At 41.0% G+C, this 15,459-nt stretch overlaps 1 protein-coding gene across 14 annotated transcripts in view; it reads left to right on the plus strand.

Annotated features, from left to right (window-relative positions):
• PRRC2C (proline rich coiled-coil 2C) overlaps nucleotides 1-15,459 on the plus strand; it is a 70,380-nt gene that overhangs the window by 37,952 nt on the left and 16,969 nt on the right. For 10 of the 14 annotated variants that reach the window (XM_032117571.1, XM_032117558.1, XM_032117563.1 and 7 more), the window contains exons 18-24: nucleotides 217-371; nucleotides 833-1,160; nucleotides 1,614-1,699; nucleotides 2,629-2,817; nucleotides 5,370-5,621; nucleotides 10,649-10,738; nucleotides 12,451-12,552. In XM_032117571.1, coding sequence (XP_031973462.1) covers nucleotides 217-371; nucleotides 833-1,160; nucleotides 1,614-1,699; nucleotides 2,629-2,817; nucleotides 5,370-5,621; nucleotides 10,649-10,738; nucleotides 12,451-12,552 — 1,202 coding nt within the window. The remainder of the gene's footprint in view (nucleotides 1-216; nucleotides 372-832; nucleotides 1,161-1,613; nucleotides 1,700-2,628; nucleotides 2,818-5,369; nucleotides 5,622-10,648; nucleotides 10,739-12,450; nucleotides 12,553-15,459) is intronic. The other 4 variants (XM_032117564.1, XM_032117569.1, XM_032117567.1 and 1 more) reach the window with 4 other exon arrangements.

Genomic DNA, 15,459 nt, shown 5'->3' on the forward strand with positions numbered 1-15,459 from the left:
TGGTACAGGAAGCTCCAGTTCTAAAGTTCTTAAATATTAACTCCTTGTCTTCGAGCTCAGCAGCAAAGCACTTGGCAAGCAGAAGCTTGCCATTAATCAGGGCCCCCCTCTGTGTCTGTGGGGAAGTAACTTCCACTCCAAAGCCAATTTTGGCTTGGTGCATTGCACCCTGAAGCTGTTGAAACAGCAGCATCTATACCTTTCCTTTTCCTATAGGTGTTGTGATCATTGATGATCACCCTGAAGTGACAGTAGTTGAAGACTCCCAATCTAACTTGAATGATGATGGTTTCACAGAAGTGGTGTCTAAGAAGCAGCAAAAACGCTTGCAAGATGAAGAGCGCAGAAAGAAGGAAGAGCAAACAGTGCAGGTACAAGACCAGCATTTATGGTGGGGAAAAAGCTACTTGCAGTACTGGGAATGTTGTCAAGGGTGCAGAATCTTCCTTCCAAAAAGGCTGTATTTTCTCCTTCTAAATAAAACTATTTAGTTATATTTAATATTAAAGTTGCTAATATTTAGTAAATAAAATTAATTTTTATTTAGTCATCTTGGGATTCTGTACTTCCCAATTGGGCACTGTCAGGCAGGTGGAATTGGCAAACTGAAAAAAACACCATTTTTTATACTGTGATAAAGATTTATCCTATTGCTTGTATATCAGTTGATTCCAAGAAGAAAACAGATGAGAAATCATTGTCCCTGTGGTTAAATACCCCCCAAAAAATAAATTTCTTTTAAGGCTGGGCTAATCAGTTTGCTTTTTGCACTGTACAATTGCTGTCTGTACAGACTGTCCCCTGGAAGAATAAAATTGGCTTCTCCTTACAGGTTTGGACCAAAAAAGGATCAAGTGAAAAAGGCCGAGGTCAGAACTCCAAGCTGCCCCCCCGATTTGCCAAAAAGCAGCAGCAGGCAGCAGCTGCAGCTGCACAGCAGGCACAGGCACAGGCACAGCCTCCGTGCCCAGCACAGTCTCCAGCTCAGCCACAGGCTCCTGTTCCAACACAAAGCCAGGCTGCAGGAGGGACAGCCAGCACTGACTACACGGTGTCAGGCAAAGTCCTGCAGAACACCCAGGCTCACAATGGCCTGGGAGCTGAACTATGGGACAACAAAGTGCCTCCTACAGCAGTTCTGAATGACATCTCCAAAAAATGTAAGTGGTGGCTTTTGGATTTGAGGTGGGGGCGAGCAAGCATTGTATTAGAGAAAGCTAATTGCCAGCTGGCTCTCTGGTTGTCTTTTTAGCTGCAGATGGATTCTGGACAGGGCAGCATACCCAACTGCAGCATAGTAACCTCCGGAAAGAGGGTTTTGCAGTATAATGTTAGTCAGTATTTCATTCTGCCATGTTCTTCATTCACAAGCAATGAGCAACTGTCACTCCCTTGAGGAGTCTGTTTTGTCAGACTTGGTCATTCTTCCAGACATGATAATTGCCTCACTTGAAAGCAGCTGAATAGGTAGCATATTTTTAACTGCTAAATAGGTTAATTAAAGCTTAATTAATCAAGACATCTGTAATTTAATTCTCACTCAGTCGATACATTGATTTGAATGCCTCTAGCAACCTAGAGGAGTTTTTTAACTCTCTTTTCTTCATTGTTAGTGGGACCCATTAGCCCACCTCAGCCACCTTCAGTCAGTGCCTGGAACAAGCCTCTGACATCTTTTGGTTCAGCTACGTCTCCAGAGGTAAGAATGAAGGGAGGAAGAGTTGCTGTGTGTGAAGTTTACCCAAATTATATCTCATTTGGGTTGGGTACAGATTTTCCATTTATCCAGGCGTGCAGATACTTAAGCTATTATGTGTAAAATCCCATGAAGTCAGGAGATAGTACAGAAACATGAGATACAGCCTGGTGATTTTATAATTGCAGCATGAAAAACCTGTTCTCTTGATAATAACTCAGCCATTCACAGATTCCATTGATAGCTGCTATTCACTGCATTTTTAAAGGAAAAATATTGCCCAGTTTGCCTGTTTGTGTAAGGTTCAGTGATACAGACAGAAACAGGATGTCTCCAAGGAACTAAAGGGGTTTTTTGTTCCTTAAATTGGAGATACAAAAAGCAGTCAATGCTTTATAACTGTATTATCTGTAGATATTCCCGTGGAGTTTGCATAGGCCTAAATTTTACATTTGAGGTGCTGTGGTTTTACTTTCTTGGTACTTTTTTGGTCTTAATTCTTTTAAACTGCAAGAATTTGAGATAGCAGTCATTGGAGACTATTTTAACTGCATAAGAGATCTGGAAATATAAAAATATTTCTTACTGTTCCTCTTGAATTGAACATTAAGTTTTAAACTTTCCAGAGAATGTTGTGAACCTGAATCTGAATTGCACTTATTCCTCTTGATCTTGATGATGTTTACATATTTCTTCACTGCTTTTTTCTTGAGCTCGTTTAACAATAGAAACTTGAGGAGGAGGAAGTGTACATTCAGATATTGTTTATTCTTGTAAATCTGTTGCAGTCACAAATGGTGCTTCTGGCAGAAGATAAAAGTACCTTTCTAGTGGTTTTCAGCTGAGCCTATTTTGTGCTCTTTTCTGAACCATTGTCATTGTACTGATACAGAAATTTTTCAGAATGGATTAAATGTTTGCCTTTTAACTAGGGGACAAAGCCTGGACAAGAAGGTGGAGTCGATCTTGGTATAGAAACTATTCAGTTTGGAGCCCCAGCTTCCAGTGGCAGTGACAATGAAGTTGGCCCTGTGCTTTCTGAGAAGTCCACTGACAAATTACCAGAACCCAAAGAGCAGAGACAGAAACAGCCTCGGGCTGGACCCATCAAAGCACAGAAGGTAAAAGGTTATAATTTCAGTACAAACTTGTAAACTTAAAGAAATTCAGTCAAAAAAAGGTTACAAATAGCAGAATAGAATTCTCATTGAGTTAGGACTAGACCCATAAAAATTGCATTCCCTTTTTATATTTCCTTAAACAATCTACAAGGTGGTTCTTGCAGAGCAGATGTGCAATGTAATTAAACAGCATCCTAGCCCAGCAGAGCCTGCACATTGGTTCTGTGTTTGGAGCCAGGGATGGGAGTACAGATTTGTGATAGCTTTGTTGGGAAACTGTGGATGTGGTGGAGTGCTTTGTTTTTGTTTTGTACTTTGGGTTTTCTGTTTTTCTCTTGAGCTTGCTTCACTCAGGCCTTGAGAGCTGTTTGGAAGCAGCATTCCAGTGCTGCCCTGGCTGTGTCTTCAGGTGCAGTGGTTCCTCCAGCCACTGTGCCTGCCTTACCCCCTCTAAGTGATGAATGGTGCCCTGCTTAGTTTTGTAGCCAGGTTATCAACTGATAAATACATGAAGTTGCAGAAAAATAACTGTTTTGAGGAGAGGGAGGAATGTTAGAGACATTGGTTTGAGGTCTCCAATTTGAATGCATAGATGTCTGAATAATTAATTTTTTTACAGCTAATTCTAAGTAGGTAGTCAAACTTATATCAGTTTTAAAAATCAGTGTGTTGCTCACCTTCCAGAGAGTTTTTGTTGTTTCCACCTCCAGTTCACACTAAACTGTGTATCACTAGCACTCAGCACCAGCTTCTGATTCTCAGAAAGAGAAGGTTACAGCAGATAAACTTGTCTGGTGACTTAGAGCATCAGCTATTCCAGTCCCTCTTGATGTCTGAGATTTGGCAGCAGTCCTGATGTAATTAAAGCCCTTTTGTCTTTCTAGAAGACTGGGTGTTTCTTTGTATTGGTTGTTTGGGTTTTGGTTGGTTGTTGGGTTTTCCTCCCCCCCCTCCAAAAGAAGAGCTGAAATCTTAAAGTGCAGTCACACACAGAATGAGTGTTGCAGTTCATGGCTTTCATTGCAGAGTATAAAACCTGTACAGCAGAGAAATACGCAGAAACTGAAACAGAGAAAACTGCTGGTGAATTGCAGTAACCCATGTCTCAGATACACTGCAGCATGCCTAAAACTGCCCACATAAAATCATTTACATATACTGAACTCCAAAGTTAAATATACGTAGAGGGTCTACTTGACACTGTAGAAAGTTCCTTTTTTCTGCTTGTTTATAGCTATCAAGCCTCCTGCAGATTTTGTCGAAAGACACATATGTGACTAAATAGTAAATGCATTGGAGGGTAACATTTTTTTACACTCCTTTGAGGGGGTTGTAAATCCTTTTAACTGTCTTGATGACAAAAAAAAATCCCAACAAACAAACAATTCTTACACACCCACCCACCCCTGTGGTGATGTTTGCTCTGAAGCCTAAATACAAGCTTATGTTCAGAATTGGAGGTTGGTATTGTTGAATTATTATGGGCAACATAAGAGGACCATACTTGAAATAAAGCAATTTACCTTTCAAATGTGACCTTAAAGTGTCTAGAGGAATTTCAGCCTCTGTAAACTATTAGGGAAAATATTATTTGGTGTGAGGTGGGCCTGATGTTCCTGATTGCAGCATTTCACAGCTCAGGCATTTGTTTCTACTTTTTTCTTCCTTCCCTCTGAAAGCCAGTCTCTGCTGGCCTCCTGAGGGTACCAAATGCCTTTGGGAAACTCCACCCTCCCCAAAACCATCATATTGTAGAGTCTTCATCTACTCCTGAAATAGCTGGTTGGTATTGAGAAAGATAATTACCAGCAACTTCTGTCTTTCCACTCTCAAAGCTTAAGGAATAGGATTTTAAGCACTGCTTTGAAGGGATTTTTGTGCTGCCTCAGTAGTGAAGTGGGCTGAGAGTCTCAGCCAGAAAGGACATGGCTGTTGAAACAGCAGAGCATTCAGGTTCCCTAGGGCCCTTCATTCTGCTGTAATTCAGCTGCACAAAAAGAAACTGCTGAATTGCAGCAGTGATCCCAGCAATGGTGTCTGCAATATAAGGCAACACTTGTGCGTAGGTGTTCCATTTTTTCTGGATCCCCTTAGTGATCAGTTTCCAGGGAAAAATGCTGCCAACATCCATATGTCAAGATAACTTCAAATGAAGGTAGAGTCTTCTGTTTTAGTTCCCTGGGGCCCTGTAAAATCTTGATTCTCTGAAAATTAAAATAACCTGTAGGTATACAAAGTTTTGTGATTTTTGTATTTTTTTCTGCTTTTCTTGTAAGGACAGTCAAAATGACATTATTTTGTATTTTATTTGTATTCTACCACTTCACATAAAAAATTTATTGCTTGAAAACAATGGTTTAGGTTCCTAATGTCAAAATCAATGCGTTTCATGTACCTATCACTAACTTAGTCTCAAATTCTTTACCTGATAGAAAATGCTTACCCGTGGAAAACTTTGTTATGTTGAAACAATGACTTTTAGCATGTTAAAGTAGTCTTGTTGGATACAACATAGAGGGGAAGGCATGACTGACAAGTTAACACTAACTTAGCTTCCAGACTTGAGTCCAGTAGAAAACAAAGAGTATAAACCTGGTCCTATTGGGAAAGAGCGTTCTTTAAAGAACAGGAAGGTGAAGGATGCACAGCAGGGAGAGCCTGAGGGACAGGAGAAGCCATCTCCCACCTCTGTGAGAAGCCCAGAACCTGTCACTACAAAGGAGACCAAAGCAGCGAGTGAACTGAGCACGGAGATAGGAACGATGATATCTGTGTCTGCTCCAGAGTTTGGAACAAACACAAAGGTAAGAAAAATAATGACAGATTACTGAGTACTATATGTAAAATGCAATTACAGTGAGGTAATTGACACTTGGTTGCCTGCTGGTGGTGCTTGGACACGGTGCAGAGCCGACTGAGTAGCAGATAGGAAACATTGGTACTGCGTGAATTAAACAGTTCTGCAGAAGTGCTAAAGAGTTGCACTGTTTGTCACACCCCCAAGCACAGATCAGCTTGGAAGTCTGTTCTGCTGAATATGAAAACTCAGTCCTGAGCACTGCTGTGGAGAGTGGCACTGGAGCCTGGTGTAGGCAGAGTCTGTAAACTCAGATCAGTGTGCTGTATTGCAAGATGACTTCCAGCAGAGAGGTGAAGTTGGGTGCATGATTGCTGGATGGATGACCTGAAGCTGTGAATTAAGTGCTGTTTTGTAAAAAAAGAAAATCTCTAAACTAGGAATGTGCTAAAGCTTTGGATAAGGCTTGTTCTGTTTCCCTAAATGGTCATGTATATCCTCTTGGCTTGGATATTGTCTAGCTATTCCTTGCAGAACTCCTTCACAAAATTTAGGACTCCTCATAGTTGGATGAGTCCCCTGACTTCTTTATCCTGCTCAGCAGTGGGATGGTGACCTGGTGTTGGGATTCATTGTTCTGCAGCTCATTTCTTAGCTGTGGCTGAAAAACATGTCCAGAGGCATCTCCTTTCTGCCTGTGTGGGGACTGCCCTCACTCCAGCAATGCTGTGTCTTGAGCAAGAACTCTGGTTGTCATCTCTCAAATGTAAAGAAGCCATGCAGTTTGAATAGCTACTACTTAATAGTTACACCTGCTTTGGTAAAGGAAAAATGCTTCTTGTAGGTTTGAAAAGCAGTTTTCTAAGTGTAGGCTCAAGTTGGTTGCCTGCTGTCTCAGCCATCCTGGTCTTAAGCAGAAGTCTTCTGATGCCCTTTAGGAAAACTGATCCTCTTTAAGAGTTACATTATTAGTTGAAGAATATGAAATATGGATCACTCGCAATTGATCTTTGTCACCCACAGCTAGGAAGAAAAAGCCCAAAACAAAGGACAGCTTTGGCAGCTTTTTGCCAAGGTGCCATGCCATGACAGCAGAACTGTCTCAGTGAAGTGTTGCTGCAGAGTGTGGGAGGATATTTGTGTCCAGCATGGAAGCTGCAGGCTTGGTTTCTGAGTGGAATGGCAAATACTTAAGAAAAGTCAGTGCAGGAATTTCTCATCCCTCCTGACATTTTCCATCTTGTAGGTAGATGTGAGTGGTTTATGTTCATACCAGAATTTGATAAAGTGTCCTTGTATGAGAATCAGAAGTGTAGAGCAGTAAACACCAGCTTGCTCAGATATTTGGTGAGAATGCTGTTTGTCTGTATCCTGTGCTTTCCCACGGTCCTACAAACTCCTGTGACAAGAACTCAAAATAGGAGAGGCTTCTTCTAAGCCACAAACAGAATAGGAAGCATAGCTTTGATTACTGCAGGCTGGCTCAGTGTAGTCAAGTAGCTCTGCTAAAATCAGCAGATTTTCCTCTCTGCAATTGTATTTTTGAAGTATGAGTTTTTCAAAAGGGAAGTCTGGACTTTTTGCTGGTCTAGGCTTAGTTTAACATGGTTGCCAAGGCTCTTTGAACTACCACAGTATTAAAGCACCAAGATTCTGTCTTCTGGAAGGAAGACCAGAGTGGAAAGAAGCTTTCCAGTTTGTGCTGCATATGAAAATTCCCAATAATTTCCTCATTGAGTGATTGCTTAAAGAAGTCTTTAATAATAGGCCTAAATGTTCCTGTCTTAACAGCCCCAGGTTTGCTTTTAAATTCCTTTGTTATGAATAGGTTCTGAGGCATTAGTAAGTTGTTTCTTTCTAGGAAAGAAGTCATATTTTACATCTCTGGGAGTTAAACCAACAACCTGCAAATTTATTGGATAAGATAAGCTTCATCTAAATTTTGCAGGAATAAACCTGCAATAAACATTGCTACTTTTTAAAAAGGCTTTTAAAAGGGGTTCAAATACTGTTCCAGCCTTGGAGTTCTTGTCCTGGCGTATATTGCAATTGCTTTTTCTTGTCTTGGTACTCATTCGTGAGGGAAGAGGTGTTGACATCTTTAACCTGTTGTTTCAATGTCAAATGTTGAAGTTTTGGCAAACCTAAACGGCTTTTCTTTTGATAGTCTTAAACATCCCTCTCAGAGAGTACTGCTCAGCTTCCAGGAAGGCACACTTGTGGTGTATTTGATTATTTAAATGCCTGTAAAAGCCAGCTGTCCTCATTCAGCAGCTTTGTAAGAGTACCCCATCCATTCCAAAACAAACATCATGATAAGAGCATGTGCGTTTAATCATACAAGACTGCTTAGAAACTGTATAAATATAAATGAACTCATACAGTGAGATGTTTAAGTTTAGTACATAAGTATGATGCTCAGAAGCCATTGCATCTGTTTCTCTTGGATTTTGCAGTATTTTTGTAGTGAAGGCAATCCAATGTGTAAGTTTCTGAATTCGGTAAAACATCTTACACCTTGCCTTTCCCACCCTTCCATTTGAATCTCTCAGATCCCAGGAAGATCAATACCTGGTTGTGGACACCAGTGAGGTATTTGTGCAGGTAGTAACAGCTGTGTCTTACAGATCATGTCTAAAAGGACACAGGCTATTTTTCAGAAAATTTTGAGTATCTTTCAGTCTCTGAGTGATTTATGTAAATCAGGAACAAATCAAATAGCTAATTCATCCCATAAAAAGTACCCTGATCCTTTACAGCAAGGACAGCTCTGAGGTCTGCCTTGTCCTTTGTTCATCAAGTCACTTGAGGTTTTGTGATCTCTTCTTTTTGAGCAAAGGAGGTAGTTACAGGAAGACTGCCTGTTCTTTTTCTTCAGGTATAAACAATTTGTAGAGAACTCCAAAAAAAGCATGAACATGAGCTTTTTGCTCTAGCTGTTACTAGTTCATAATAAAGTAATCAGTTGGTTTCTTCAGTCAGTTGTACAAGAGAATCACTTTAACTGAATTGCAAAAGCTTATGGTGATAAGCCATATCTAACAGAATCCTGGACTTAATGTGCCAGGAAATGAAGGAGGGAGATTAACCTACAGTTTATGGGATGGTGTTCATGTGGTTAAAGCATTGTCTTGTCTGCATACTCAGCATGTAAACCACCCTTGTGCTTCAGCATTGCACATACACTTCTAAGGGCACCAGAGCTGATACAATGGTTTGGTTTAATTGTAGTGAAAATTTTTTGAAAATTTTTTTGCTGTGAGTGTGCAAAGTGAGAAAGTTAGCAGTAGTCTTGATCCGTCTTCTTTCATAAGGAATTTAATTGCTGAAACACTGTAAAAATTGCATCCAGACCTCGAAGGAATTTTAATGAAAAAGCTTCCTCTTTCTTATGCAGTAATGCATCCTAAAAAAATACAGAGCCATTTAATTACTTCATTAGAAGGCCTTTGTGATTAAAGCAGCCTTGTGTGCTTGCCTTGTTTTACCCAGATTAAGTCTGCCTGTTGGAATCCAGTGCAGATGTGCAACTTGCAGTTTGGTGGTTGGGACTGAGGGAAGCACCATATATCTTGTATTTCACCAGTTTAACAAGTAAAGGAAATAAATGGACAAAAGAGTTCTCTGTTTTCTTCGTAAGTTATAAAAATAAATCACTGTGCACGTTGTCCTCTCTCACCCCATTACGGTTTAGCTTGTTCTAGTCTTCTACCAAAATGAGCTCATCCTTTAAGGAGGATTCTTTGTCATTTGTCAGTTAGTATCTCAGTGCTTTAATTGCTTTTTTAGAGATATTGCCACAGGCCTGAGAAATGAGTATGCACTTATTTAATAGCTTATCATCATACTGGTTGGATGCAATTAAACAAGCATTGTATGGTTTGTGCCTTCAAAATCATTATGGGTTGGCAAGTCCAGACACTCAGTAACAGTTCTGCTGCTGATTTGTCCTTCAGTTCCTTTGTGGTGTTAGGTTCTATAAAGATGATAGAGCCTTTCCTGGACTTCAGACACATAAAACTTCGGAGCTGGTAGTGCTGGCTACAGAGCGGCTCTTGGCTGTTTTAGGGTCACACCATTTCTCCAGCAAAGTCTCTGGGTCAGGTTCTGGTAACACCCTTCTGCCTGCCCAGAATGTGCTCAGTAGATAACCAGTGATGAGAACTAAAAAGCAGCACTGAACAGGCCTCACAGAAGTGCCAGAGCCCTCTTTGTTCACTGTAGGATGTTCTCTGTGGGCTGGCAGTGTTCAGGGAGCCAGTTTGCTCACATCATTTGTATCTACAACTGCAGCAGTCACTGCCTACAGCCAGGGCTGTGAAAGTGGACCTTGTTTGCTGAGCACATTAAGGTCCACTTAACTGTGACAAATAAGCTTCAAGGAAAGCCTCTGGGTAGACTGAAAACCTCAGTCCTTTTCTTCCTTGAAGTCATTACCCAGTGCAGAAATCAGGAGGTAGCTTGCAGCATCCAGAGAATCTGAGTCTTGTGACTTTCAGAGACAAAACTTACAGGAAAGAAAATAGTTTTGCAAATTGTAACCATCCTTTTGTGTTCTTTTTAATCTGGAGGGCCTTTCTTGTCATAGTAAGCAATTTCTGTATTTATTTAAAGCTACAGAAAGCTTTCAGCCAAGATATTTTACTTCTTAAGTAGGCTGAAAGTGTCTTCAGGTGGCTAAAGCATCTTGGGTGACAAATGATAATTGGTTGCACCACCACAGTCCAGTTTTACAGTGCCCAGGCAGTACATTGCTTTCTATGTTCTTGCCTTACAAACTGTATTTTGACTTTTTCTCAGATGTACATTGTGAGGTCACGAGGCAAATTGTAATCTTCTAAGGATCCTCCTGACCTGAGTAGCAATTCAGCAATAAGGATTTCTAGACATGACTTGTAAGAAAAAAAATTGTGTGAAATTCTAATCTTCTGTTGCTTGGTGAACTCCTCCTGTAGAAAGGCTGACATCTGTCCAAGAAATTGAAATTGAATTTAGGTAAGGGAGATAATTTAATGGAATTGTTTTTCTTCACAGGAGTCTGTAACAGACTACACTACACCTTCTTCTCATCCTAACACAGTGGCTACTAGCAGTACAAAAATGGAGGAGACTTTGGTGACGAACGTAAGTCTATTGCAGTGATCATCTTGACTTTGAAGACAAGAAAATATTTTCACACTTCTTTAAAGCACCAAATAGTGCCTTCAGTGAACAAGTCCACAGGGTTCCTTTCATGTGAACTAGCTGGGCTTTTTCCAGTAATCTTACTCTGAAGGACATTTGGTTTGATTAGTATCTGCTCTGGAATTCTTCAGGTATTTTCTTGTCTTTTGAACAATCACAGTGAGCTAAAGAGCACAGAAAGTGGAGATGTTTATAGGGACAATACTAAAAAAAAGCAAAGATAGGCACAATGAGGGAGTGTGTTCTTGGCAGCAGTTGGGACTTGAGCCTGGTACCAGTAGCAAAGCTCTGTAGGCTGAGTTTGAAGAAAGGCTCTTACAAACAAAGGAGTTTTGAACTGTAGCCTGAAATCACAGCAACTGCATGTAAAGGGAGCAGCTGAATGGTTTGTGAAAGCAGACAACAGGCTTCCAGGTGTTCAGTTGCTATGGAGCTGGGATGTTTGCAGCCCTCAAAGCCAGTGCAGTGATCCTGACCTGTGAGCGTGGCATAGTGATTGAGAGAACCAGCTGGATTGTGTCTTGTAGAAAAATCAAGTTTGTCTTGAGTGCGTTGGGGCATCAGGGAGCTTGGATCTTGTGATTCTGTTGTGTGGGTAACAGAATTAGCTCAGGGTTGAGTCACTTGTTGATAGGAGAAGGAAGAATCATACAGTAGGATCTCTGGTTTTTTGTGAAGATGTCTTGTGAATTTCATCTAAAAATGCTTTTCAGCTTACTGCAGCGTCATTTTGAAGCAGTACTGATTGAACTTCTTACTCTTCTGCTGGCTTTTCTGGTAGTGTTGTGGTTTTTGCTTTGGTGGTTAGTGTCGAAGACGGAATTCTTTTGTGTTAATGATGTCCAATCCTTGTGGATGTTGGAGTTGGATTTCTAACACAGGAATTAGGGGTTCCTGGCCACAAAGGATCTGTGCCATCCCCTGCTTCAAAGCTTCAGCATCTGTCTTTTGGGTTAGCCCTATCTCATCCAGTGAAAGTCCATTAGCTGTGCTATGAGTAAAGAAAGGAATGTTTAGGAGTAATAGACTGGCCACTGCAGTATTTTTGATTCATTTCCTTTAAAACTTCTAGGAAATCCATTGGAGTTTTCATAGGCAAAGATAGCAATAGCATTATATCAGGTTTATTTCCCCAAGTATCACATCTTTCATCTTTTGAAAGAGAAAATAACTGAATTCAATTATTGGATGGCAAATCTGTTGTAGTTTGTTTCATGGTCCCGTGATTTTGCAGGTCTATAAAAGCTTCCTCTTTTCAGAAACTGCATCTCAGAACTCAAGGTCATGAAGCCCCATGTACTGTATTGGTACAAAAAGGGACAGACTTGGCTTGGGAAGAATTTTTGCATATCAGTAAACTGAAATGGTACTTGAAATTAAATCCCCAAACAGACAATTGGTGTTTGTTTATGCAGAGGACATGGACACCTTAAAGCCTTAATCTTCAGCCTCTTAGAGAGATAAGAAGCATCTTGGCACCTGCTGAGTGGCCTTTCCTTGCCTACCAAATTTTCACCTTATTTTATCAGTCTCCCTGCCAAATGCTCAAGCCTTGAAGAAATTGTAGCTCACTTGATAAAGCTTGAGCTTTGCTTTCTGGGGCTTTTCTAGTAGACGTAGTTAGAATGTGATATGTGTTGCCTGCCTTTCAGGTGCCCCTGCCCCACACCCTTCCCCTCCCTAGGAGGGAGACTTTACAACAGAGCTCCAGCCTAACTCCAGTTTCTCCCGCTACCGTCGACCTCACCCTCAAGGTATGTACCACATCCCTCTAAGGGTCGTTTTCTTGCATGCAGGGGAAAAAAGTTATTGGAGAACTTGCTGGTGAACCTTTTTTTAGAGCCTTCCTTTGTTTCCTCTGCTGAACTGCTTTTGCATATAAATGGATGGCTGAAACACAAGACTATCGAAGGATGCATTTAAACCATAAATTTCTAACCCAGTTTTGCATTAACACTTGGCATCTCAAACAATCTTGGCTCCCACTGCCCTGAAAAACCAAGATCCTAGAGTTTTAGCATTGGACCATGGTGCTCATGGCAAACCATCAGAATCTGACAGATTTTTTTGAGTGTTGAGTTAAAAATAAGTTGCCTGGTTTGGTGTAAAGTCTTTAAGGATTTGCTTGATAAGCCAAGCTTGATTTCTTCTTAGCTGTAAGACTTTGATGCAGTGATAGTGTGGTCTTGAGTTGGATGGCTGAAGTTCCAATTAGTGACATGTAGATGGTGTGTTGGTGTCTCTGAAGGGCAGTTAGATCAGCGAGTCAGAACGTGTTTTGTTGTATTATAAATGTTCTGTTGTTTCCTGCTCTCCCGTGCAGAGCAAGTGTGTAGAATATTTTGAGTGGTGTTTTCCCATTTTGTTGGATTTTGTACTGTGTGCATTGTATAACTCACTAACACAGAGTTGGCCTCTAGCTTTGCTACTGAATTTTTAGAAGTTGTTGGGATTTTTTTTCTTATTTTGGTGTCTTAGATCTGCTTTGTTACTGTGACTGCAGGTGACTGAGCCAGTAGAAGTATTGTTGCCGCTTCTGATATTGAGGAATAGTGATGTTTGACCTTGGTTTCTTTAAATTTTTAGAAGAAATGAAACTTGAGATTGGATGCAGAACTAATGCTTTGGAGGAACTTGCTTGTCAATCCCAGTGAGACTTGTCTCACTGGCATGGTTTGACAGCTGCTTGCTTGTGTTCTCTACAGATGAGAAATACTCATGTTCTCTGGTTGAATCTTTGCTTTTCTTCTGTTAACACTTCATTTCTTAAAAAAAGTATAACATCTCTTTAAAACAACAGACCTGCAGAAATGGGGATAGCACTGGAGGGACAAGCAGTTTAAAAAAAAACTGGTTTTCTGTTACATTCTTGTGTAATAAGTTATCCTAACGTGACTTTCTGGCGTCTGAAAGTGTTGTTTTGAAATAGTCTCTGACTGTTTTGCAGCTGGAGATTGCATCCCGTGTCATACAGGTAGGGGTGTTACTGGCAAAGCGTGGGACACTGCCCAGTTACAGAGCAAGCTGTGGTTTCTAGGTCATTCATCCTGCAGTTTCTTTTCCTGCCCTTGTAGTGTCAGTGATTTCTCAGTGGATGATAGATTTTGGATGCGTGGTAACAAAATAGGTCAAAGATCCACGTTTTGAGGCTGCTTTAAAGAACCTTTTCACCAAAATCTGAGTGGAAAGCTGTTTGGAAGCAGCTTTGTCCCTGATTTCTTTATTCCAGGCACTGGAGCTCTACCTCCTCTTCACAAATGCTGAAGGCAACAGTCTTGTTCTGGAGCACACTCTGAGACTGTCACTTTCACAGCAGGCCTCTGGTCCAGACACAGCTCTGTTCTTTGTCATCCTCTGCAGCAGAATCCTTGCTTCTTTCAAAAGATAACTTTTGGAGCAGGAGAGAGGAAAGCATGTCCTTCATTTTATTAAAAGAACAAGATGTCCAGGTTCTGCCTCCATAAAGGATTAATCCTTGCACCTTCTTTTTCCTCCATCCCCTGTCACAGAAAGCTGTCTGTGAAGAGACTTGTGGGGAACTTGGCCACAACTGTTCCCACTACTTGGCATCATTCTTTGGTGGAGGTATAAGGGGCTCATATGGGAAGCCTTGTTGAGATCTCGTTTCCTTGGAGTAGGAGTCTTTGCTAAAGACACCTTTACTAAGGCATCCTCTTAAGGACTTGGCTCGTAGGCCTGTTGGTAGGTAAGGAGCTGAGCAGAAGGAAGTACAAAGCAGTCTCAAACTGAGCTGCTTTGGCCCTCTTCATGTCTAAGGTTTCATCTAAAATTTTTTCTAGGCATCTGGTCCAGAATCTGACGCATTTGGACTTTCTTTTTCTAACCATTTAGACTTTGGTGTATTTAAGGAAAGGAATGTTGGGGTTTGGCTCCAGTGGAGGTTTTGGGCAATACGTACAGGACTGTTATTCCAATGTGAAGGCCCCAATGGATCAATGATGAAGAGAAGCCTCAAGCAGCCACGATCTCCTCCTTGTGCCCTCCTTTCCCCCTAAGTGAGCAGTGAAACTACAACAGTGTCCACAGTCTCATTTATTTTAGAGCCTCTTATTCCTCCATATCTTGTCTGTGGGTGGTGCTGCACAGGCATTCCTAGAGTACCCATCTCTCTTGCATCTTTTTTTCCAGCTTATCAAAGTTAGAGGTTGTTAAGAAGCTCTCTAAAAGCAAAGCTGTTAGATAACTTCAGGACTCCATTACATGCCCTATATGTGACAAAATGCAGTATGTAGCTTTTGCTATCAGTGGTTTCTCCAGGACATCCAGTGAACATAGTAGAACCTTCTACACCTTCTCTGTTCTGACAATCACAGGTACTTACTCGCTTTCTCTTAATGCCAGTGCGATACACCTAAACAAAATCATTTCCAGCATGTTAGTGACTAATAAAGTTTGCTTTGTCTGTGAGAATCAGGACCAATTTGGAGGAAAATGTTGTGGAGAGGGAACAGAGAATGGTTGCTGGGGAAGATGATCTCAAAAATGAAAATAGGTGACTTGCCCCCAAAGGATTTAATGTGTAACTAAGTTCCCCTCCTCCCCCTTTATTCTCTTAGGAAATCCAGAACTCAGTTTTCCACATGGGTGTGTATTGATCACCTGTGACCCACTTCTTTTGATACTGCTCTGCTTTTTTATCG

Source organism: Corvus moneduloides, chromosome 9 (genome assembly GCF_009650955.1).
Source record: "Corvus moneduloides isolate bCorMon1 chromosome 9, bCorMon1.pri, whole genome shotgun sequence".
NCBI lineage: Eukaryota > Metazoa > Chordata > Aves > Passeriformes > Corvidae > Corvus > Corvus moneduloides.